This window comes from Gossypium arboreum, chromosome 6 (assembly GCF_025698485.1).
Source record: "Gossypium arboreum isolate Shixiya-1 chromosome 6, ASM2569848v2, whole genome shotgun sequence".
NCBI classification, from domain to species: Eukaryota; Viridiplantae; Streptophyta; class Magnoliopsida; order Malvales; family Malvaceae; genus Gossypium; species Gossypium arboreum.
This window is the reverse complement of record NC_069075.1, coordinates 1,630,402-1,656,030: the sequence shown is the minus strand read 5'-3', so window position 1 is coordinate 1,656,030 and position 25,629 is coordinate 1,630,402. Positions and strand designations below refer to the sequence as shown.

At 29.9% G+C, this 25,629-nt stretch overlaps 5 protein-coding genes across 7 annotated transcripts in view; 2 read left to right on the top strand and 3 right to left on the bottom strand.

Annotated features, from left to right (window-relative positions):
- LOC108460913 (MMS19 nucleotide excision repair protein homolog) overlaps window positions 1-25,629 on the bottom strand; it is a 74,871-nt gene that overhangs the window by 15,080 nt on the left and 34,162 nt on the right. The window contains exon 1 of one of the 3 annotated variants that reach the window (XM_053029482.1): window positions 14,641-14,650. The exons of the other annotated variants lie outside the window; for them this stretch is intronic. The gene's annotated coding sequence lies outside the window, so the exon portion shown is untranslated. Of the gene's footprint in view, window positions 1-14,640; window positions 14,651-25,629 lie in introns of those variants that run through there. 3 annotated transcript variants of the gene reach the window in all.
- Window positions 820-2,709, bottom strand: LOC108458738 (probable LRR receptor-like protein kinase At1g51890). Its single transcript, XM_053029485.1, is given in 6 exon segments — window positions 820-1,350; window positions 1,352-1,450; window positions 1,545-1,728; window positions 1,812-1,874; window positions 1,966-2,092; window positions 2,174-2,709. Coding segments are annotated over 6 exon segments (1,014 nt in total). The 5' UTR covers window positions 2,405-2,709; the 3' UTR covers window positions 820-1,040.
- Window positions 2,492-4,731, bottom strand: LOC128279257 (LRR receptor-like serine/threonine-protein kinase IOS1). Its single transcript, XM_053029787.1, has 8 exons — window positions 4,650-4,731; window positions 4,048-4,564; window positions 3,476-3,939; window positions 3,253-3,391; window positions 3,090-3,161; window positions 2,919-2,990; window positions 2,753-2,833; window positions 2,492-2,633 (listed from the first exon to the last, which is right to left on the bottom strand). Exons 1-8 carry the CDS (start codon window positions 4,729-4,731, stop codon window positions 2,492-2,494), a joined length of 1,569 nt encoding a protein of 522 aa, XP_052885747.1.
- LOC108458168 (clavaminate synthase-like protein At3g21360) lies at window positions 9,782-13,457 on the top strand. The gene is made up of 3 exons (XM_017757457.2): window positions 9,782-10,298; window positions 11,657-11,910; window positions 12,880-13,457. The coding sequence occupies exons 1-3, from the start codon at window positions 9,924-9,926 to the stop codon at window positions 13,238-13,240; spliced, it is 990 nt and encodes a 329-aa protein (XP_017612946.1). The 5' UTR covers window positions 9,782-9,923; the 3' UTR covers window positions 13,241-13,457.
- LOC108458429 (auxin-responsive protein IAA26-like) lies at window positions 22,251-25,244 on the top strand. Its single transcript, XM_017757822.2, has 6 exons — window positions 22,251-22,745; window positions 22,853-23,227; window positions 24,135-24,412; window positions 24,512-24,653; window positions 24,812-24,876; window positions 24,974-25,244. Exons 2-6 carry the CDS (start codon window positions 22,911-22,913, stop codon window positions 25,009-25,011), a joined length of 840 nt encoding a protein of 279 aa, XP_017613311.1. The 5' UTR covers window positions 22,251-22,745; window positions 22,853-22,910; the 3' UTR covers window positions 25,012-25,244.

Genomic DNA, 25,629 nt, shown 5'->3' with positions numbered 1-25,629 from the left:
AAGGCAAGTAAAAATAGGGGTGAGTAAGAGTAATAGACTCTTTATGACTGAGATGTACAAGAGAGAAATGCAGTTTAAGTTAGGCGACGATGGAAATATAAGCCGAAGCAAATGTTCTGAGGGGCAGAACTACTCGATAGAAACACTAGTTGCGAATCAGCTGAGGCATTGAGACAATTTCGAGACAAGTCAAACCAGTGCCATTCCGATGACATGATGAGGGCATTACAAGAATGGGTTGGGGAGAATGTCACGAGAATGAATACATACGAAACATCTCATGAAGGTTAACTGATCAAATGAGGCTCATTTAATCCACTTGAATTGACCCAATTCATGAAACACATGAAGAAGTTCATCTATTTGAAGCTTCGGTGACCAGTGAAAAACTCTAGCCAATGTAATTCGATTTGTATTGTTGGATCTAGGAGAACTCAATTATAAATAGAGACACTTTCACTCAGTTATAATACTTCATTGAGAGCATTTACTCAAACACTTGGCGTGTATTTACTTTCTTGTTCTTTTTGCTTTTCTTTTGTCTCTAAGTTACTTTTATTTTATTTCCGATGCCTTAGGGAACTTCTATCGATGCTTTGTAAGAATCAGTGGATTTAAAATCAAAATATTGTCTAAACTCGCACGAACTACGAGATTAAAGTTCTAGCCCTATGATACTAGTACCATCATACGCAATAATGATACGTGAGTCATCAATCTCACCCAAAAAATTTATAAGATTATAGATGTTGAAACTCAATCTAAATTTACGGGATGCTCTGTTTAATAAAAAAAACAATATGAACTAACCGCACTAAATTGTTATTTACAAAAAAGCCATCTTTTATTTCACAGTTATCAATCTAATTCAACATCTTACATATAGTTCAATATCTGAAAACAAATAAAGCTCCAGTTCGGACACTCTTAGAAAAAAGTGAATACACATACATACATACATACATAAGTATACACATTCTATGATAGTTTTGGTGTGGATGAAGCATGAAAAAAGAAAGGCATCAAATTTAAAGATTTGATCACCTTGGTAGAGGAATTATGTCAGAATCACAATTCAATGATGCGATGGCCATCATGTCTCTCGATTCATCTTCATCGACTCCCCTTGTTCGGTTTATCTCGGCTACCAAACACTCGCTTAATTCGGTCACGACGTGGTTCATAGTTGGCCTTTTTGTGGAAGCCGGAGATAAACAAGCCATTGCCACTTCGATTGCTCTCCATACAGAATTTATCTCGAAATCTCCTTTCAACCTCGAATCCACGATGTTCTGAATGTCTCCATTCGACAGCATCGAACTGACCCAACGACTTATGTGAGTAGGCTCATCTATGGTTAATTACCGGCCTGTTCGTAATGATTTCAAGAAGAACTACCCCAAAGCTATAAACGTCACTTTTCTCGGTCAACCTGTTTGTAGTAGAATACCTGCATTCCCAAGCATCGAAACCAACAAATTTATTGAATTTCAAACAGAAAACGAATTGAAATTAACGATCATCTCAAGATAAGGTGTACGTACTCGGGATCAAGGTATCCAGGGGTACCGGCAACGACAGTGGAGACATGAGAGCCACCTTCAAAGCTTTTCGATAACCCAAAATCGGATAGCTTAGCTTGCAAGTTATCAGTTAATAAGATGTTGCTAGACTTCACATCTCTATGGATTATAGGTGGTTTGCAACCATGGTGTAAATACTCCAACCCTGCATTTTCGTTCGTTTTTGGGTACATCAGTCAATGAAATTAACCAAAAAAAATGAACTATTATCGGTGAACTCGGGCTAACCTTGTGCTGCCTCTAGTGCTATTCCGAGTCTTCCTTCCCAGTTCAAGACACTGATACTACTATCTGAAAACCGAAAGAATCTCATATAATATACTGATATATGAAATCTGATTAATCAATGAAAATATAGGGTATTTGATTGAATTATTGAAACCTGAGAGATACTCTGCTAAGTTTCCTTTGGCCATGAACTCATAAATTAGCCCTGTTTCGGTGCCATCATCGCAATATCCAATAAGGGCGGTCAAATTTCTATGATGAACTCTCAAAAGAAGCTCCACCTACATATAACCATAGATTTAAAACCCAAATTCTCAATGAGTTCAAATATCAGTATTAGTTGGTCTGTCATCGGATTATACCTCAGCTTCAAATTGCTTATACCCTTGGAAAGATGTTTTCGATAACATCTTAACTGCTACTTGATTGTCATCCAAGAAACCATGGTAAACTGTTCCGAATCCTCCTTTTCCAATAACTTTTTCGAAGTTGTTCGTGATCCTTTGGATATCAGAGTATGTAAATTGTCGATTCTTTAACTCTTGGTATGGTTTTCGAGGCGTTACAACCAGTTTCCCTGCCAATGTTAACATCAAAACAAGTTCAATAGGGTCGATTTTATGCTACTTAAGTCCGTGGTATGTAAGTTTCGTTCTACTCTACCAGATGTTTTTGTCCGTTTAAACCACCATAAGAGAGCTGAAACAATTATGACAATAGACAGCACCGATGCAACCGATGCTACTATTGTAACCACTACACTGTTCTCCGACGTTTTTGTCCCTGTGGTACATGATTCCCATGTGCACGGAATTTGATTTCCTTCCAAACTAATCAATTAAATTGACAAAAGTGAAATGAAGTAAGATTTGGAGAAAAAGGCTAATCCGATCCCAATTTCTAGATATTCACAATCATAGATCAAAGAAAGCAAAGCATACTTCAATTGCAGAAAACGTCTGTTTATCCTATCGATTAGTCCCGCAGGAACCGAACCATTCAATGCATTTCCTTGCAAGTTTCTAAAAAAAAAAAAAAGAGTTAAAAACTTCCTTAAATTATTATTCAGGAGTTGATTTTTTTAGGCTAATTCGTGAGTTAACTTACATCAGAGTCAAAAATTGCAGTCGAGTTAGAAACTCAGGCACTCCTCCTGTCAAGTTATTGTTCGATAGGTCCCTGACATCGATATCAAAACCAGTAACATTGTTATTTCTACACCATCATCCTCACACAGGGCTATAATTATTTTATTTCGTATGAGATGGAGACACTTACAAATACTGTAATTGAGTGAGATTCCCGATATACGGCGATATCTCTCCACTTAAACCACTAGAGGACAGATTCCTGATTTCATGAACAATAGCTTCATCAACATGATTATGAAATCATTTAATGAAAATTAGTAGCTAACTTGCACTCCAAGACATACACTTACAAAGATATGATCCTAGGCGGATCTGAATCCTCGTAGCTGCAATCAAGGCCTTCCCATGAATATGTTCTTGGAGCACAAGGATCACCTTCCCAGTTTTTCTTCAATCCATACATCGATTTTATATTCATCATCGCATTAACTACAAAAGACACACATGTAAGAATCGGAAAATCAAGACCAATTGACCAAAGAAAATCATTCATTAGTTTTCGAGACAACCTACCCTCTCTTTCAACCGTTTGTGATTCAACAAGTTCCTTCACCTTATAAGCCTCAAAGGCATTTATGATGGGCGGATGAGTCGAACTTCTGGTACTTTCCATCGAAAACTGGCCTCCTTTTACGGATCGTGAGCTTTGGATCGTGTTTCCACGCAAATACGTGGGACTAAAACGTCCATACCAGAGATTATCATTAAGATAGATGTTGAACTCTCTGGTCTGGTTAGCTTGTAGCTCTTCAAGTTCCACAACGTGCATGTAGAAATAAAATTCAACATCAGGATCGGAATCCCGAACCGTAAAATTCAAAGTTTGGCTACCGTTCATCGGTATGCTAGCAGTCATCATGGCCACCAATGGTGGATCAAAAGGACTGTTACGTATCAAGGAGGAAGAGCTATTTATTGTTGCCAAATCATTTCTTCTATAAGGTTGCCATACACGATCATAAATATCTTCAGGAAACCTAAGATAAACATTACAGACATAACGAATGCTATTACAGTTAATATACTATGAAAATCGATAGCGAAAAGAACAGAAACTTACCGGAAACTCGAATTTAATGATGAACCAAAATATCCTTAAGAAAAACTCCAAAGCTTGTGTTTCGGAATCAGTGTTATAAGTTAAATTACTCAAAAGCCTTGACTCTAAAACAGATATAAAAGGTATCCCTTTCCCAGTATTAACAACACAAACATGAAGATACCTTGCTTTGACAACATGAATGATTTCCTTAACAACAACACTCGTTGAATTCTCAAACACCATTGAAGCCCACAGAGTAGGTCCTAAATACAAATCAAATTCTGGGTTTTCATCCTTTTCATCGTAGTTACCATACATGAAACTTGCTCTGATCAAATATTTTTCTCCTTTTGTGAGGTTCAGCTGGTAGCAATGTCGAACACCTTGTGGGAAACTTCTAAGATTTTCAAGAAACTGTTGTTGAATGCTTGAATTGAATCGAGATAAACTATGGGTTGTTCCTGTTTGAATGTATGGTTCATCTGAAGTGTAGTTTATGCCAGTGATGGAATCAATGTAGCTTGAACCTGCTGGTAATCCACAATCTAAGCTGATGAACCCTAAAAGAACCATGGGGAAGAGCTTGATTAGCTATTTTGTTTAGTTTTTCTTAAAAAAAAAAAAAAAAAGAATTGGATAGCCAACCTGTTTGATTTTGTCCATGAACAAGAACTGCTAGAGTAAAGCTGATGAACAATATTATGAAATAATGCTTTGTCTTCACCATTTTTTCTTTTTTGTTCTTCTTCGCTCTAAATTTTCATGGCTGAGAGCAAAGAAATAGTTACCTATATTATCTTAGTTCACAAACAATATTGATTAAAAACATGTTTTTCTAAGATACTATTTTGTTTGTTGAATCTTACTTTTTTTTTTTATCTAAAATGGTATTTATACTATTTATTTCATATAATTTTATCCTGAAATATTATATCAATCAATAAAACCTTAGAACGTTGCATGTTTTTATTAAAAGATGTATAATTTTTGATAAAATAAAACGTAATAAATAATTTTAATGTTTTTAATTAAAAAAAACTTCATTTACTTAAGTGTAAAAATCGGTATAATTTAAAAGAGAATTTTATAGTTAGTTAATCTTAAAGTATGTAGGCAGTTCATCTACTTAAAAGTCAAAATTGCTATACAAGAAAGATTGGGTCAGTTAATTAAACCGGTTCAAAGTGAAAATAAAATTTTAAAAAATCATGAAACCCGATTTAAATTTTTTAAATATGAAAAGTGATGAAATTTTAATATTTAAATTTATATTAAAACTTAAATCATTTTATTAAATATTTATTATATTTAATATTTAATTTTTTAAAATACGATGGATCGATTAAATTGATTAAATAGATAATTAAAATGTTTTCAGTCATTTTTTAAATAATTATATATTTTTGAGGGTTTTAAATAATTATATTTAGACTATGTTTTGTACCAGGAAAAAGAAAAGACTGCCAATTTATAATAATTTTTATTTAGACTTTTGTTGAGTTTTGAATTTTGAATTTTGATTGTAATTAAAAAGAAATTGCATTGACAAAGTAAAAGGTGAAATGATGTCCTGATTGTTACTATATTAATATAGAACTAAGATCATGAAATATTCTTTAAAATTAAATAATGAAATATTATAAATTTTAAGATTTTCCAAAAGTTGAACAAGTACTTAGATTAAGATTCATCAAATGATTTTGATGTGACCAAATAGTAAATTAATTCTTTCTGTTAAAATTCTCTCTATTTTTACCATTAAAAATTGGTTTGGTTGATAAAATAACCAAATAGTGCCACATGTATTTTATATTAACATATAGTGACCAATTTTTAACGATTCGAATAGATGTAATTTTTAACAAAATAACCAATTTATTATTTAATCTAATGTATAAGGACTATTTTGTCTTTTTTTAGTAAAGGGAGAAAATGCAATATAACTTTTAGTGCAAGTGCCTCCATGATACTTTTACCAATATATTTATAGAAATTTAATATAAATATTAATTGAGGCTTTAATTGTATAGTAAAGTATAAATGTTTAAGACTATAAAAGCTTGGGTTCAAAATATATTTTAATTTGGGTAAACTATAAAAGTAGTCATTTTTGTTTGCCTCGGATTACATTTTAGTCAATTATATTTGAAATGTTACGTTTTAGTGATCTGTGTATCATTTTGTTAAGAAGTGGTCACTCTATTGTTAAACTTTGTTACCTCCCTAACAGCAGTCCTACGTGGCAATCCAAATGGGTTTTAAATGCCAACTTGGATGTCCTACGTGGCAATCCAAATTTAATTTATTTAATTAAAAACCTATTTTCATCCTAACAACTAGGCATACAAATTAGCATTTAAAACTCATTTGAACTGCTACGTAAGACTGTCGTTAGGAAGGTAACAAAGTTTAACAATAGAGTGACCACTTCTTAACAAAATGATACATAAGTCACTAAAACGTAACATTTCAAATATAATTGACTAAAATGTAATCCGAGGCAAACAAAAATGACTATTTTATAGTTTACCCTCTTAATTTTATGGATATTTTACTATTTTCTATATAAAAGAAATAAAATGACAAAAACACTTTTAAAGTAATATAATTTACTTTCAAAAATAAAGATATTTTCGTAATTTCCACTAAATTGGTGCTCCATTAAAACTTTAACCTTTTAACATCAAACCTTGTAAAGGATTTAATATTAACAAAGATAAAAAAAAATTAGACACGTATCACCCTTGTATAAAATAATTATTCATTAATAAATAAAAATATGTGATGATAATGATATTTATAATTTTAAAAATTCTCTATACCAAAAATTAAATTTGTAATAATAAATTATGAAAGATATAGAAAACAAAATTAAGGAGATGGAAATAAATTTGGATTAAATTAATACATCATGGAATTAATTAACACTTGCAACTTAGAGATTTCCAAGATTTCTAAATATATTTTCAAAATTGACTAATTTTGTTAATTAAAAACTCAAGAATGTCAACTTTACATATGTCAATAAAATAAAATTGATTGTTACTTTTAATAGTGTTTGGAATAAGCTTTTGAATTGGGTTAAATTATTTTTAGGTTATGAATTTAGTAATTATTTTTGTATTGGGGTTTAAGTAAAAAATCGTCTAAGCTCTAATATGAAAATAATTGTCAAGTTCAGGCTTTAATATAGAAATAATTGTGAAGTTTAGGGGTCGATTTGGACAAAAAAATAGTTCAAGTCCAAATGTGGGAATAGTTGCTTAGTTCAACTCTAATATAAGAACAATTGCCAAGTTTAAGACCTAATATAGGAATAGTTGTCAAATTCAAACCCCAAATCGTGATTTAATCCTATTGAATTTCTACAACTTTAAACATGCTTTAATAATTTCAAATAATACCAATTTTGCTAAAAAGGATTAAAATATACTATAAGTCCTTATATTTATCAAAATTTTAAAAATTAAAAATTAAATTCTTAAAAATAAAAATATAAGGGATAAGTTTTAAATTTTCAAAGAATACATGAACTTATGACAAAATTTAACCATTAAAGTCTTTTGAAGGACTCATGTGTGTAGGTGGCGGACAGGAACTCTTTAGTAAATATATGTAGTATCAAAATGTGCTTGTTTTCGCTTAGCTGCATGTGTTTTTTTTTCTTAGCAACCAAACAGAAGAGAAACCCTAACCAAATATATTTAGGATAAACTAAATTTAAGGTCATTAACTATTAGTAAATTTATAATTTGGTTACTCAACTTCAAAAAGTTACAAAATGATCACTAAACTATTTGAAAGTTTTAATTTAAGTCACTAGATTGTTGAAATCACTGTTGTATTGTCTTCTTTGTTTGCACCGCTTACACTGATTGAAAGCTTCGCTTACACTAATTGAAAGCTTCGCTTACACTAATTGAAAGCTTTCTTTCTACTCCTCTTCTATAGTTCAATTTATTTTCATGAAATAACTTTGAATGTTTCGAGTCTACAAACCAAAATCCAAACAGGTTTCTTCTTTGATCTAAAACATTGATCGCCAAATCAACTTGGATATAAAATATGTTCTTCTACTCGCTGATGAGTACTAAACCATTGTATTGATCATCAAACCATCGCTTAGAGTTTGCTAGCCAGACTTTTTTTCAAAGAAAACTTAACAACTAGTGACTTGAATAAAAGCTTTCTAATAGTTCAGTGACTTGAATGAAAATTTTCTAGTTCAATGACCATTTTGTAACCTTTTGAAGTGGAGTGACCAAATCATAAACTTACTAATAATTTAGTAACCTTAGATGGAATTTATCCATATATTTAATCAAATTTTGGTAGCTTCCAAGCATAAATCGGTGATTACCAAGTTAAGTACAAAATTAATAAAACAACTTATATTTTAGGAGAAAAGAGTAATTCGGCACTTTTTTTTATTAAAAATATCAAAGAAATTTATCGAACCCAAAAAATTAATTAAAGAGAAACAATAAATAATGAGGTGAAAGGCAATTTTTTTCTTGGAGAATAAATGCCTTTGAATTCATGTCTTTTCAACATGTTATAACAATAATAATAACTAAATTAAATTTTAATTGACGAGAAAAAAGGATAAAATAATATTTTAATCCTTAAACTTGATAATTTTTTTTGACTTGGTCCTTGATTTTTTTTTTATCTACATCAGTTCTAAAATTTATTTATTTTTTCTAATTTGATCTTGAACTTGGATTTTTCATTAAGGTGTGATGATATGTCATTAAAGGTGTAATCAAGCCAAGCTGAGCTCGAATATTGTCAAGTTCGAGCTCCACTCGAAATTTGGAGCTTGAACTCGATCAAATATTTATTTTTAAGCTTAAGCTCGGTTCGAGATTCGAGCTCGGCTCCATAATTAAGCTTAGTGTTAATAATATATATTAAGGGCAATAATATAATATAAAAATATGAAAAGCTCAATAAGGCTTGTGGATTGCTCGAGTTAAGTATTACTAAGCTCGAATTGCTCGATCAATAGCTTAAGCTCGAGAGGTAATTACCAAATCGAGTTCAATTTTTTTTTAGTCGAACTCAAGTAGCTTGCAATCACTAATGTGTCATTTACACCCTATGTGGTACTTTAAAATTGTGCCACATTATCACCTACAAATTTAAAAAATACAAAAAAATTATAAATTATAAATTATAAATTATAAATAAAATTTTAAAATATTTTATAAAAATTCAAGTGATATTACCCTAGTCTGAACCGGTTCAAGCAACTATATTATATTATAAAATTATTATATTAATTATATATTTTAAATAATAATTATAAATATATGTATTTATATATATATATATTAAATCCCTAACTTAATAACAATTTTAAAAAACTTAACCAACTAAATAACCAAATCCAAAATATAAAATTTTAAAATTTATATATAATACGACAAAATATTTATTATATTTATTTGTGTTTTTAATATAATAAAACATTTATTATATTTATGGTAGTGTTTATTAAGTTAAATATTTTTAATGTTAAAAAACTTTTATTTTGATACATTTAGTGTATTATATATTTTTATAAATTTATTTTAAATAAAATTAATTTTAAAAATTAAATATGGGTAGTACAGCTCAAGTCTGAATTTATTATTTTAAAACTAAACTAGGTTCGGACAAAAAAAAATCATTTTTCAAATTAAACCGAATCCGAACTTTAAAAAAAAAAATCATCTAAATACTTATATGAGCCTGGATATCACCACCTTTACGTTGAACCTAGACGCAAAGCCCATCCAAATTACCTTCTACAGTGTTCAAAACCAAAACCACAACCACATTCGGCGCGTGACTTTACGTTCCCACCATTTTTTTAAAGATAAACCGCATAGTTTAACACAAAGAAGTAACTAAAACCTCCCAAAGCTTTTAACAATGGCAGCCCAAGCCGAGTACTTCATCGAAACTCAACTTCCCAATCACCAAAAACACTACGGTTCCTTCACTTTCCCTTCGATTCTATCTCCGAACCCTAAATCGAGTCCTTCTTCACTCTCTGTTTTCACCGAAGCCATCAAATTTCATAAACCTTTTCTCGATTCTTTGTTGCTCAAATCCGGAGCTTTGCTCTTCAGGGGATTCCCAGTGAAAACGGCAAAAGATTTCAACGACGTCGTCGAGGCTTTCGGCTTCGAAGAGTTGCCGTACGTCGGCGGGGCAGCTCCTCGGACTAACGTCGTCGGTCGTGTTTTTACTGCAAATGAATCGCCGCCTGATCAAAAGATTCCTTTTCATCATGAGATGGCTCAGGTAATTTACTCAAATTTGACTAAATTATGAATTCATGATTGAATGGTTTTGTATTAGTATATTATTATTTTTATACATTATCCAATTTATATTTATGTGAAATTTTAATAAATAGGTCTATTATGCTGAAATTTGAAATTTAATTTGATTTAATTTAGTCCTATTTTTATAATGTCATTAAATCACTCCTGCAATAGATTGTATTTAGCTCTTCGTAAACTAGCGTGTCATCGTTCCCTTTGGCTCACAATACACTTTGCATCTGCTATCTTAGGATATGGATGTCGTCCAATAATGGTTTGAGTGTCCAATGGATTGAGTAGTGCTTTTTTTCAAGGATGCTATCAATCAGTTTGTCTTTCATTTTAAATATGCATGAGGAAACGCCTGCTTTGAGGGACGTTGCTAGTGCTGCTCCATTTCCGTGCCGAATTCTTCCTTCGAATGTTGACCCTGTTCTTCCATCTTATATGTGTTGAAGGTCATGGACCTTACCCTAATTATTTCTCTAACTCTATCTTTTGCTTTGGTGTTACCCCAACCAGCTTATGCTTTCTTGATCTGTTTAATATATTCATCTGCTTCCTTGACTACTTTGAAAGGATTTGGATTGGCTCCTTTGTAAAAAAACTTTGTTTCTGTGCACCCAGATTTTCCATAGTATAATCGCAAAACCTATAAGCTCATTTGCCGTAAAATCTTTACTTACTAGTGCCAGTTCCATTAATCCATTCCTTAATCGAACTTATGTTGACCTCCCGGTGCGAATCTCATACAATGAACCAAGCCATTCTGCTCTGGCAAAATTGCATTCCCGGAGCAGATGTTTTGCGTCCATTTGACAGAATGTGCACTCAGTACGTATGGAATGTATTCTCTTTTGAATCTCAGTTTTGCTATGTAGAGGTAGAGCCCCGTTAAGAATTTTCCAAAGAAAATTGATCACCTTGTATGGTAACTTGAATGACCATAGAAATTGCGATATTTTCTTTGGGACGTTGGAGCTGTGTGTGCTAGTGCCCTTTGGTTGTATACTATTAAGTACCTGAAAATATGCTGATCTAACCAAGAATTTTCATCCTGAGTGTGCTTCCATTTTGGTTTAATAGGACCCTCAATCATGGTCTTTAAATTACTCAATAATTGCACATCCAAGTTAGAAATTTCATTCCGAATCAATACCTGGTTGGGTGCCTCTGTTGAGTTTAGTGTACTCCATCTGTTGATGTTTTGTCAGGCGATATTGTGCTTGATGACCTCTTTCCCCATCATTATTCTCCTTCATGCCCATGAATCACCTAGTTTCTCCTGTATTTTCATCAATTATTTACTATGTTTATGGTCTTATGTGATTTCAGGTTCCTGAATTTCCATCAAAGTTGTTCTTCTTTTGTGAAGTTGAACCAGGCAGTGGGGGAGAAACCCCCATAGTTCTAAGCCACATTGTGTATGAGAAAATGAAAGAGAAATACCCAGAATTTGTTGATCGATTGGAGGTGCATGGACTGTTGTATACCAGGGTATTAGGGGAAGATGATGATCCTTCATCTCCCATTGGTCGTGGCTGGAAATCAACATTCTTGACGTCCGACAAGGCGGTGGCCGAGGAAAGGTCAGTGATTTCATCATTATCGACTCAATGAAGTAGCTTCGATTTTGATTTAGTTCAATCAAATCCTTCTGTCGGTAAATGCTACTAAATCAGATTGATATAAAAACATATTTAAAACGCATGGATTATATTTTAAATACAACGCAGTATAGTTTTGAATCTTTTGAATTTTGATATAACATGCTAAAATATATATATCATATTCAAGTTGTCCATACAGTAGGTGTAAACATATTTAAATTTTGATTAATGTGTTTTAAAATGCTTTGCGTTAGATCTGAAGTGGCATCTAGCACTTAAGTTGACGTGTAGACTAATGAAAGGACTTAATTGACATGGTACTGATAAGTACTCAATTAGAATTCAGAACATTTTTTAAGTTTGAGATCAATTTAGAATTTGGATCATAGTTTAAGGACATGTGGTGTAATCAAACCCAATTATTGACCCAATTTTGAAATTTGATTTTCAGAAAAAATTATATTACTTCTTTTTTAAGTTAATCCATGTTAATGACTTATTGATTTTTGGTGTAGGGTTTAAGGACTTAATTTTGTAATTAACCCAATTATTGACTTAAATGAGAATAAAGTTGTTAATGCAGTAAGTATACACGTGAATGAAATTTGATCAATATGTTTTAAACATGCTTTTATGAGTTGGCATTTAATGCGTAGTCTGACTTGTAGACTTAACAGAAGAATTTTTTATTGATATAATACTGATTTTTCAAGACTCAATTAGAATTTAGGACATTTTTACGTTCGGGACCAGTATAAAATTCTGGTCATAGTTTATGGACATATGGTGAAATTAACCCAATTTTAAACTTTTTAAGTGGGACCAATTCAGACCTGAGTCATAGTTTAGGGACGTATAGTGTGATTAACCCAATTTAAAATTCCAGGCTATAGTTCTAGGACCGTATGGTGCAATTAACCCAATTATTAATTACAAAACTTATCGCAGGGCTGCAAAGCTAGGAATGAAGCTAGAGTGGCTTAGCAATGGAGTGAAAACAGTAATGGGACCAATACCAGCCATTAAGTACGACAAATCAAGGCACCGCAAAATCTGGTTCAACAGCATGGTGGCAGCATATACGGGGTGGGAAGACGCAAGAAACGACCCAGTGAAAGCCGTCACATTCGGGGATGGCCAACCGTTACCGGCCGATATCATCTATGATTGCTTGAAAATCCTTGAAGATGAATGTGTTCCCATCCCTTGGAAGAAAGGAGATGTTATGTTGATAGATAATTTGGCCACTCTTCATTCTCGACGTCCATTCGATCCGCCCCGACGTGTGCTAGCTTCACTTTGCAAATAGGGTTGCAGACATGAGTTGAACATCCACGGACATATACTTATATCCGACACACATTAATATCAGTATATAAAAGTTGGAACAAGTGTAAGGGCATAAGTATGTGTTTGATACAGGTATATTCAATATTGTTCATATATTTGGAGGAATATATGTTCATATATGTGTCAAATATGAATCGGACATGGGTATTTTTAAATATAAATAATGCTTAAAATAATAGCATTACCATGGATAATAGACTTACGGTTCAAATTTGTAACCCCCAAAGTCCATACCTTCTAAAATGACCCATTCATTTTGAAAAACTGCCCTTTCCACCCAAAAGATAGCCCAAAAAACCAAGAAAAAAAACAAATTCCAGTATTTTACTATTTAATTTAGCAAACACATTATTTATTAGAGGTTTTCATGAGATAAGTCGGGTTAGATTTGATCCAGTCAATTAAATTTATATATAATTGTTTAAATTCAGTTTAACCAATGAATCTCAAATTTTGTTAAAAGTCCAAGCTCATTATTTTGGACTTAATATTTTTCTTAAAGGACCCAAGCCCTCTTGAATATTAGATGAGCCTTCGACTTTAGATGGATTGCACAACTCTTAAATAGGTTTATTAGTTAGTGTTGATACGAGTATTCAATAAGGGGAGAGACAAAGAGGATAAGGTGATAGTGCTAAAGAGGTCGGTTCAGTTAAACAAGCAAAGTGTCAAAAAAGTAAGAGAGTGAAGTAGAGGAGACGGTGAAGACGAGGAAGGCATAATGCTAAGGATATTGCTTAGGGTTGCTGACTGGGGAAAAGATCATTTCTTTACCATTCCTCGGAGAATAATAAGAGAAGGGTCTCTTATCCAGTAATGCCACACCGCCGACAAATTTCGGATATGGCGATTGTGAGGTTGGCCTAGTGGTAAGGTCACTCTACGCAAGATGTCGTTAAACATGATATTGCGCTGACATTCTCCTTGTTGGGTTTGTACAAAATCATTTATGCTTTAATGATGAAGATAGGAGTGTTCTTGCTAAAAGCAGGTGGCTTGGTGAAAGGTGAGATGCAAAGATAATTGATTCCTTAGTGATCAATCGGACGATGTGAGATGAAGTACTACCCATAGATACTTCTTAAATTTTAGGTAATCTCTTACAGTGCCACATGTTCAAGTTAAATAGAAGTAATATTAATTTATTTTTCAATTAATATCGAAAATTCCCGATTCAAATTAATCATAAAAGCCAAACGTATATTTTATTAAATAAATAATTAAATTTTTATCTCGAATCAAATTTAAAAATATAAAAAATAAAACTTCTTTTTCGCAGCCTTGAAATTTGCATTTTAGGATATGGGTTTTTATTTGAAATGGGAAAAAAAAAAAACATAAAGATATGTTTGGTTTGATCCCCCATTCTTTGTCTTTATGAAATTATGACATCCCAACTAAATTTTTCTTAATATTTGTCCAAATTCATTTACCACGTTTTTCATTTCCATTTATCTTTTCAAATATTTTACAATCCTTGTTTATGATCCATCACTATCTTCTTATGATTCTTTTATCCAAACAAATCTTCTTTGTAAATGCATTATTTTTTTTAAATCGAATCAATCAAATCAAAATCGATTAAATCAACAATTGTTTGAGGGATGTATATAATAATTATATAAAATTAAAATAATTAAAACCTGATTTAACTAGTAAAATTTTATATTAAATTGGTAAAATTTGTTTTTAATATTTTTAATATATATATATATATATATATATATTTGCAAATAATGAGTTTTAAATCCTTAATCACTCTATTTTAAATTAGAAACAAATTAAACCAAATACTATTTTTTGTTATTTAATAATATTTAATATTTATTTCACAATAAATAATTATTTTAATATCTATTTTACATTGTTGAGGAGGATCAACTTTTTTAAAGAAGTCCTTAAGGTGTCATTTGTTAATAAGTTAACATCGCCTTCAACAATCGAATGTATTATCCCAATACAAGGTTTTGTCTCCCAGCTTTTGAGGACAGCCTTATAGGTTAGTTAGTCTAACCCATCTAGATAGTTCAATTAAATGAAACGTTAAAAAAGTCATAAAAATAAAAAAAAATATTAAAACTCAAATCAACCAAGTCTTTTATCTCAACCCATACCAGTTGACGATTTAAATAATTCAAAACTTCTCTAAATTAGTATTCTATCTAATCCCCGATCTAATAATTTTCATTAACATAAAAATCAATTTAGGTCACACTTAAATTCTACTAAAGGGCTCAAATTGTTGTCATTAAATAATAATTAAATCCAACTCATGAAACTACCCATTACATGCAACTTGCAACCATAAAACAAATATAAATGTGCTTATTTTCTTAATAAAGTATAGATTTGACCTAACCCAAAATCAAGGAGGACAAAAAAGTTCTTATTATTTTCGAAGCATTTAAACCTTAAGTCTTTTGAATGCATTGCATTATAACTACCCATTTAACCCACATTTAAAATAAAAATGTCAATTAAATCATTGATAAATTAATAAAAATATATATAAGTTTTCAATCAACATCATCATATTGAATAATTTTACATTTAATCCTTAATGTGTGATGATATGACAATTTGAGAGAGTGTGCCGTAAAATGTCATGTTATCACTTAAAAATTAATATATACAATATGAAAAATTATAAAAAAAATTATATAATATAAAAAAAGTGCAGATGATGATATGGAACAGTCTCACAGTGACACATCATTGCACTTTAATAAGATCAAATTTTTAAAGACCGAAATGAAAAACTTTCCAAATTCCAAGATTAACGTGGACAAAAAAAATTTAAGGACTAAAATGAAAAAAATATTAAATTTAAGGACTAAATGTTATTTATTGATTTATTTTTGATGGTTGTTATTAACATCTTTGCCTTTTAGCTAGCAAGCTCCATGCTTGTAATAATCACACTCATATTCTCCCAAATTAAATAATTAAAATTGCCTTTTTTATTTTGGTTTATTGCATTAAATAATTAATATAATAATAGTAAAAGCTTTGCCAAAAATAATGTATGTTAATAACTTTAAAAGAGAAAGGGCCCAAAGTAGAGGAGAAAATCCGGAATTGGGTCCAACAAGTGATCTTGTAGCTGCGCATGAACATATTATATGCAAACCCAAATTAAAAGGGTAAATTTGGAAATACAAATAAATTTAGACACAATATAAATATATTTTTTTTGTATATTTCATGTCTATTTTACTATACATGTTCGAGGTTTGGGGTTGCTCCTCCTGATAATATCATCTCCGAGGTTTGAATTTGTATTATCTCATAAGAAGTATATTGTTTCTTATCACTACAACCAACACTTGTTGGTACGAAAAAATACATTTTGACAAACTAAATTTTATAATCGGCCTTCAAACTATCATTTTTCTCGTTTAGGCATTTATTTTTTTGGGTAAACTACACTAAAGATTACTAAACTATTAGTAAGTTTATATTTTTGTTAGTTAACTTCAAAAAACTGCAAAATGGTCATTGAACTATTTGAAAGTTTTTGTTTAAGTTATTGAACCATTCAAATTTTAATTTAAGTTTTCGGATTGTTAAGTTTTTTTATTTATTTTAAGTTCGGCTATTAAGTTTCAAGTGACGATTTAATATCATTACAATTGATCAGTACCTATCGATGAGTAAAAAAAATAAAACTTAGATCCAAGTCAATTGATGGTCAATGTCAGATATCATAGAAAAAACGGTTTGGATTTTGGTTTGCAGATTCATGGTATTAAAAGTTGTTCCATGAAGTAAAAAACCAAACTGTAAAAGAGAAGGAGAATGGGAGTTTTCAATTGGTGCAAATAATGCAAATAGAGAAAGTCATATAACAACGATTTTAACAATCTAATAACTTAAATGAAAACTTTCAAATAGTTTAATGACAATTTTGAAAATTTGTAAAATTAAATAACCAAAATATAAATTTATTAATAATTTAATAATATTGTATATAGTTTTTATCCTTTATTTTAATGGGGTCAAAAGTAATAGTAAACTATCAATATCATCTTGTTTTACTCAAAAAAATGTATAATGTTTAATAAGAACACGCCACATGTCATTCTTTTATTAGTTGATACAGTGTTTTGAGTTAAAACGAGACAAAAATCATAGTTTAAGTCTCATGTTTGATAAAAATTTTAGATACTTAAGTGAAAAAACACATTTTAAGGCCAATAATGCATTTAGGGCAAAAGATATTTAAACTTATTCAAATCAAACCCTCAAATTTTAAAATAATTGAATTAGAGAACATTACATATTTAAATGTGCTCGAATAAATATATTTATGTTATTGTAATGAGGCATAATAATAAAATTAGCCCTAAACATTTATATATTTCATCAATTTGACCCTTAAATTTTTCAAATTAAATTTGATCATTAATCATTCAATAATAGTCACATTATTTTTTAATAGAAATGTTAAGTAAAATATTAAAATTTTTAATGATATTAACATAATAACCTACATGGATATTGAGAGAGATGGATGTATCTGGTAGGTCCCTCTACTATTAAAATCAGATCAAATTACTATATCTACTATTAAATAAATAAATTTAATTATTATACAGTTAAAATAATCAAATAAGATTAAATTTAAATAAATCTAAATTTACAGTTAATCCATAAATAAAAATAATTTCTGTATTACAATTTAAATAATAAATTTTAATTTTATTATATTTTAACATTATTTAATATTACAAAAATTAAATTAATTAAATTAATAATAAATAGATTAAGTTCATCCAGTTGTCAATAACTACAATCACAAATCAATCATGGCGAGAGATCGGAACCGTTAATCAAACGGTCGGGGTTATCCCATCAGATCTAGTCGCTTCATTAGACTGCCTGCGACCTTTAGTACCCTTTATTTAATTTAATATTATTATTTTTCCTTAATTTACTATTTAGATTTTAGACCAAAACACTCCTTCAAAAAGCTGAACTCATTTTTGACATGACGTTTACTTCATCAGCTGTCTCCTTTTTACAACGCATCCTTTGTCATCACCGTTGAACTGATATATTTGGCTCTACATCATGAAGATTTTGTTCAGATCACCAAGTACGTTGAAAATGAACGGTCCTGATTTCCGTTTGATAATGGTAACAATAATCCCTGATGTTCTTGATTAAAACTATTAAAATAGAAAGGATTAGGTCCCGGGTTTTCACCCCACGTGTCTTTGATAAAATTAAACATAAAAGTCATATACTTTTAATTTTTTATCTCATGTTACAATATTGTTATAATATTTAATTTTTTATCACTATTATTTTTACATTAATTTTAAATAAACACATCATCCATTTAAAAGAGTCCTAAGTTTATTTCTTCAAGTTTACTTTTCTCACTTAATAGTGTTAATAATTAGAGTTTAATTTTAAAATAAAAGAAAAATGTAATTAAATTTTAAAAAATAAAACATAAGATTAAATTTTAAACTTATGAATAATACAAAGATTTATGATATATTTTAACAAAAAATAAATTTAATTTTTATTTTCAAAACAAATAAAATTTGATTAAAATATGCAAAATAACTCTTTATATTATTTTCAAAATTGGAATTTAGTCCTTTTACTTTTAGTTTTAGGAATTTAATCTTTCTACTTTTTAGATCTCAAAATTTAAGTCTAATCTTAAACACTATTAATTTTTTTGTTAAATTTAAGTTCATTATAATACTAATTTAATTATATGGATATTAAGTTTTTTTATTTAAAAACCACACAAAAAAATTGACAAAAAATTAATGGTGTTAATGGGTTGCAATTGAACCTAAATTTTAAAATTAAAAAAGTACAAGATCAAATTCTAAATTGAGAAATAGTATATGGACTGATACATAAATTCCACACCAACTACCTAATAACTATCCAAAAAAAAAAAAGAAAGAGCGCACTCAGTTGACGTACTCTAAAATGCGAGTGGGATAGGAGTACGAGTTTCGTAACAATAAATGAAAAAAAAAATTGTTATTTTATTATGGGACCGACCGTACGTAATGATAATACAGCCGACTAGCAAATAGGATGTGGCGTTAAATATCGAACATGTTGGGTGGTCGGAGGTGAAAAAGCATTACCGATTCACGAGCCCCCGAGTGAAGTGACAGCCTGACTCAGTGGGACCCACCATAGTGTCAAAGCGGCCGAACCCGTCCCTCCTCCTCCCGTTATCATATTTGTTCCATGTTTAAACCTTTGTGGCAGTCTGCAAAGGTTGTCTCTTTTCTTTACAACAATAAAATTACGATAAATGTTAATTAATTAATTTATCATTGTATAAGAATTAATGTATAATAATTAATAATAGATCAAATACTGACTAATTTTTAGAAGTTTTTAAAAGTTGAACTAGGGAGTTTTAAATGATGATTTGACAGCGGATATGGTAGATTAATATTTATCGACTAGTAAAATATTAAATTTAAGTCAATTTGAAGATTAGTGTTAAAAATTAGAGAATAAAATTATTTGAATTTTAATTTACAGATTCGTGATATTCATAATTATTTCATAAAAAAATTGAATTACAGAAGAGAAGGGAAAAGAAAGTTTTTGATTAATACAGACGGTGAAAATAGAGAAGGCCATATAACATTTTAACAACCCATGACTTAAACGAAAATTTTCAAATAATTTAGTAATAATTTTATAACTTTTTGAAGTTGAGTGATCAAAAATAAACTTATTAATATTTTAACGATCTTAGCTGTAATTTACCCTTACAAAATTTATAAGAAACATAATTTAAGTTGCCGGAGTTGTCGAGTTTTATGCTATGCAGAATAGGACGGGATAATAATTATTGGCGTAATGATAAATTTAGCCTTCAATATTTATATATTTTTTCAATTTAGTTATTAATCTTTCAAGAAGAGTTAAATTAAATTTAGAAGGAAAGCTTATTAGAATATTGTTCTTTTAATGATGTTGGCATGCAACCCACATGGCAATTCACGTGTATCTATATTAATACGATATTATTTTTCTTATTTGACATATGGACAAATAATTTAAAATTATAAAACTAAAAAATTAAAAATTATAAAAAGTTCATCAAAATTAAAAAGAAAATATAAAGTACATGTAAACTATCATATGCGCTACCATATTTAAAAATTAATGTTTTAGTCAATATATTTATTAAAAGAATAACAATTTTACCATTTTTTAAAATTTATTGGTTCAATAACAATTAATTTTTATTTGGTTTTATAGCTCGGTTTAATCAATTGTATCATTGATTTTCGATTTAATAGTTTGCATTAACTAGTAAAATTGTTTTTTTTCTTTTGTTATGTTTAATTTTATTTTTTAAATGAATTTTAGGTAAAAATTATTAATGTAATTAAATTTAACCCGTACGGACAATATTGTCATTGTAATAAAGTTTGGTCGGTTTGTTGAGCCGCTAAAAGAACGTTCATTGCATTTGGTCTTTGGTGGCGATGACACGGATTTTTAGCAACGATTATTTTAGAGTTTTTGCAGGAAATAAATATATTATTTAATTACCATATTTTATATTAAAAATAATTAATTTTAAAAAATTATTTCATATAATTAGGAAAATATATAAATTGATATAAAATAGTTAAATATGCATTTTTTCTCTAGTTTTTATAATTAGGTTTGGACAAATATGATTTTTATAAAGAGTATAATTAATACTAAATTATAACATCAAATAAATAGATATATATAGCTTTTTAAAAAAATAATTTTTAAGATAATTTTAATTTTAAAATGAGAAATTTTCTAGTGAGAAGTTTTTGTTAAAGATTATGGATGATTTTATAATATAAAAGTATAATTCATAAAGAAATGTAAATGACATGATTACCCTTCGTGTAAGAGTAATTTACTCTTATTAATATAATGTGATTAACTAAGTCTCAAGAGTCAACTTGACAACAATTTAATAAGAAAAATTATTTAAGAATATTTTTAATAAATAATTAAATAATAATATAATATTATTTTTATATTTTATATGAATATTTAAATAAAACAAATAAAAATACAACGCTTAAAGTTTAAACTTATGCCTAATGAAAGTTTCCTAATAAATATTATATAGTTTTTCCTAATAAAATCCCAATTAAAATGCTTTTAAAATTTTAATAAATATTTAAATTTTTTGATGAAATTAACTAAAAAACAAACAAACATCCCATCTATCACCTCCTCCTTAAAAGTAAAACTCTAGTTTTGTCTTGAATTAAGCCTCAAGTCTCTCTCCTCTTTCTTTTAAACCAATTTTAAAAAATCAGCTTTAATTAAACCTTCAACTAATCAAAGTATTTAAGCTAATTTATGTTAAAAGTTATTAAACTACTAATAACTTTATAATTTAGTCATTTAACTTTAAAAAATTATAAAATAATCATTGAACTATTTATTTTTTATTTAAGATATCCCATAAATCCAAGCTTATTTGGCAATCAATGTAAGAGATCAAAAAAACAATCTGTTTAGATTTTAGTTTACAAATTTTTAATGTTCAAAGTTATTTTATGAAAAAAAACTAAACTGTAAAAGAGAAGGAAAATAAGAGCTTCTGATTGATATAAATGATGCAAACAGAGAAGGTCATACAACAATAAATTTAACAATTCGGTAACTTAAATAAAAATTTTCGAATAATTTAATAATTATTTTATAAATTTTAAAATTAAATGATTAAAATGTAAATATTCTAATGATTGACTGATATAGAGTGAAATTTACCCTTTAAAAATTTCAGTCAATAATACAAGAATTACAGCTACACTTTCTAGGCCAAAAAAGTAGCAATAAATTTGTCTTTTAGTTGATCTCAAAACTAGAAAACTTTAATTTCAAAGTTCCCCTCCCCCAATAGTTATCCTCATTAAAAGCATAAAGTGAAAAAGAAATTCCCCCATCCTTTTCTTCACTCTGTAACTAAATAACTAAAGCTTTTAAAATCCAAATTAAAAATGAAAACTTTGATTTAAGACAACAAGTGGCTTACATTTTAAGCATACGGGTCTTTTATCCTCTTTACATTTTTACAATAAGAACACAGAACAAAACAGCAAAGCTTTTGCTTCTTGAGCTGAACAAAAAACAAAACCCAATGTTGTTTTAGCTATGGTTGCGTGATTGGTGTTCTAAAATTTTCCCTTTTTTAAAATTTCTTTTTCCCATTTTTGGGTCATTGAGTAAAGGGGAATCTGTTCTGGTCTTTTTCTCTTTTTTAAGCTCTCTCTTTCATGGCTTCCCTTCCTTTGTTGTGTTCTTCACATCTTTTTATTATAGTTCTTTGCTCTTTGTGTTGTTAAAAACAAAACATTTTGTTCTTTTAGTGTTGGGTTTTTTTTTTTAATGTTCTTGCCTTGTTTGTTGAAATTCCTCAGCGACCTTTCATTTCTATTCATGAGTGTGACTCATTTTTAAAGGTATGGAGCAAGTTTCTTCAATGGTTTATGTCTTTTTCATTTGTTATTTTCTTTGTTTTCCTGATACTTTAAGATTTACTTTGTTTTGTTTTTTTTTTTTTTTACAGTTCGTTTCAAGTTCTTGTTCTTCAAATACAAAAAAACAAAAAGCTGTTTTGTATTAATATGGAGAGTGGTTGTTCAAAGAAGCTTCTTGATTTGATTCCTCAAGAAAAAAAATGGGGTTTCATTGAAAATCAAAATGGTATAAGCCATGGATCTTCAGAAGAGAAGAAACTAGAGCTGAAGCTTGGTCCACCAGGTGAAGAAGATGAGCCTTTGGTCTCATTTGGGTATTTTTCTTCAATGAAAAGCAATGCAAAACAGGCACATAATAAGTTTCCACCAGCACAGGAGGACCACCGTGGTGGGGCGGTTTTGACTGCCTCTTGGGCCAAAAACCACCACCACCAGCCAAAGCCTCCCAACTGTTCTCAAAAGAGGTACTTGAGTTGAGCTTTATGTTTATGTGGTCCATGCATGGTTGTTTACATGTTTTTATTACATGATGAAAAACCTCAAATTTTACTTATCTTTCATGTGTTGTGTTCCTTTTTTATGTTATTTTACTACATGATTTGTTGATCTTTATTTTTAGATGTATAAATTTTACTATTTTTGTCTATTATCTATAGTATCTCCTCCTATTCAAATATTATATATAAATCATAAATGGAAATACTATTTTCCCAAACATTTGTATACTGTTAAATATTGGTTTAATACCTGTTTTTGCCCTGTATTTAATGATAATTTCATTTTAGCCCTTTTACTATTTTTTTCCGGTCCTTATGCCCCTAATACTTTCATTAGGTCCACTGCGTTAGCCCCTTGACCATTTTTCGTTAGAATCCCACGCGTGAACAAGAATAAAAGGGTCAAAGTAAGAATTTCATCATAGTACTAGGGTAAAAGTGAAAATTTTCACTATAGTATATATCAAAGTGAAATTCACTATAGTATAAGGGCCAGAATAGGTATTAAACCTTAAATAAATATTAAAATGGTTAGTGTTCAACAAAAAGAAAAGGGTGTGTCTTAATAGTATATAGGCTTTAATAAATTTCATTAATTTGCAAATAAATTTATAAATCCGGTTTTTTTTAACTAGTTGAACTGGTTTTTTTACCGTTCAGACTAATGGCCGATTTGAATATACTGCTCAGGCCGAGCATACCATCGGCTCTTAGTTCAATCCACCGGTTCAATCCGAAATTATCTTAGTGAGTGTTGTATATGGATGCATGTTTTATTTTCTACTTTTTTATGTTTCGAGGGTCTATTCAATATGAAATCTTTTAGGAAAAATGATAGAGTCCAGGTAACATCGTGTTATAATTATTAAAACAGGACTGCTCCGGGTCCGGTCGTGGGATGGCCGCCGATTCGCTCATTCAGGAAAAATCTTGCAACCACTTCTAAACTAGCTTCTGAATCACCACCTAGTCTCCCTCACAAGGTTGCTATCGAAAGAAAACCCGCTGCCCCCGAGACTCGTGGTAAGGGTCTATTCGTGAAAATCAACATGGATGGATTCCCGATCGGACGGAAAGTCGATCTCAAATCCTACGATAGCTATGAAAAGCTGTCGACTGCGGTTGATGAACTCTTCAGAGGCCTCCTTGCAGGTATCTCCGAATTCGATGCATGCTTGTACTAATTAACTTATGCGAGTGTGGTACAATGATCGATCTATTTGTCTTTGGTTTTGATTTGATCCGATGCAGCTCAACGAGATCCCTCTGCTGATGGACCGAAGCAAGAGGAAGAGAAAGTAATTACCGGTGTATTGGATGGAAACGGGGAATATACACTTGTTTACGAGGATAACGAAGGCGATCGGATGCTTGTCGGTGATGTCCCGTGGCAGTAAGCATCGTATCCCTATAAATCTAATGAAATTCGACATCCTACTTATTCCGTATAATGTATACATTTGTATTCGAGTTGTCTTGTAATTTTCCGTCTTAAAACCGGCATTAGATTACTTGTATCTTAACCATAATCATACCGGATGGGATTCGCAGTATGTTTGTATCGGCGGTGAAGCGGCTGCGTGTGTTGAAGAGCTCGGAACTCTCCGTTATCAACCGTAAGTTACGATCACTGTTCGATTATATGGTTATTATTACATATCCATTTTCCTAGTTTTCATTAGCAAAAATTGTTGGCTGTTGTTTTTATTACAGTTGGAAGCAGTAAGAAGGGAAAGATGGTGCAAAACTAGAGTTAATGTTTCATGCTTTTGACAATTTCATCCTCTGTTTTGCATGGAAATGTTGTACTCACAGCAATATATATATATATATATAGGTAGTTTTATATGTAATTTTTTTTGACTTGTTGAACATGCTTTGCCATTTGGAACAGTGAATCCTTTATCTGAAGCATTAAAAAAATATGCTCAAAGTCCCTTGTACTTTTTGTATATTTGAATTTAGTCCTTTTTATTTTTGGAAATTTTGATTCTCTACTTTTCGGATTTAAGGTAAAGTTTTCCTAACAGGAGATATTGTAGATGTAAATTTAACAAAAGAATTTTAAGAGTGTTTACTATACAAACGAGTATGTTCAAATTGTTATTTAATATTAGCTCGAATCTAAATTGGGGTTTGAATAGGATCTATGGTAGTGAGAAGGAATTGTATGAAAATGTGATTCTATGTCATCCTTATTCCTTTGCATCCTCCTTATTTTTAGTATTTTTTAGTTGGATTTGTTATTCTCCTATTGAAAAGGGATATGGTTGATTTGGAATTACAGTTTTATACAATCCTTTCTCCTATGATAGTCGATATTTTATAGTTTTGTGCAATACTATATCGGATCTCAATTAGTACTATAA

Coding starts and splice junctions, on each gene's coding strand:
- LOC108458429 (XM_017757822.2), top strand. CDS start 22,911: ATGGAGAGTGGTTGTTCAAAGAAGCTTCTTGATTTGATTCCTCAAGAA. Junction 23,228..24,134: donor CCCAACTGTTCTCAAAAGAG/GTACTTGAGTTG, acceptor TTATTAAAACAG/GACTGCTCCGGGTCCGGTCG. Junction 24,413..24,511: donor CTTCAGAGGCCTCCTTGCAG/GTATCTCCGAAT, acceptor GATCCGATGCAG/CTCAACGAGATCCCTCTGCT.
- LOC108458168 (XM_017757457.2), top strand. CDS start 9,924: ATGGCAGCCCAAGCCGAGTACTTCATCGAAACTCAACTTCCCAATCAC. Junction 10,299..11,656: donor TTCATCATGAGATGGCTCAG/GTAATTTACTCA, acceptor ATGTGATTTCAG/GTTCCTGAATTTCCATCAAA. Junction 11,911..12,879: donor AAGGCGGTGGCCGAGGAAAG/GTCAGTGATTTC, acceptor AACTTATCGCAG/GGCTGCAAAGCTAGGAATGA.
- LOC128279257 (XM_053029787.1), bottom strand. CDS start 4,731: ATGGTGAAGACAAAGCATTATTTCATAATATTGTTCATCAGCTTTACT. Junction 3,392..3,475: donor ACAAACGGTTGAAAGAGAGG/GTAGGTTGTCTC, acceptor TGTCTTTTGTAG/TTAATGCGATGATGAATATA. Junction 3,162..3,252: donor CCGCCTAGGATCATATCTTT/GTAAGTGTATGT, acceptor TCATGAAATCAG/GAATCTGTCCTCTAGTGGTT.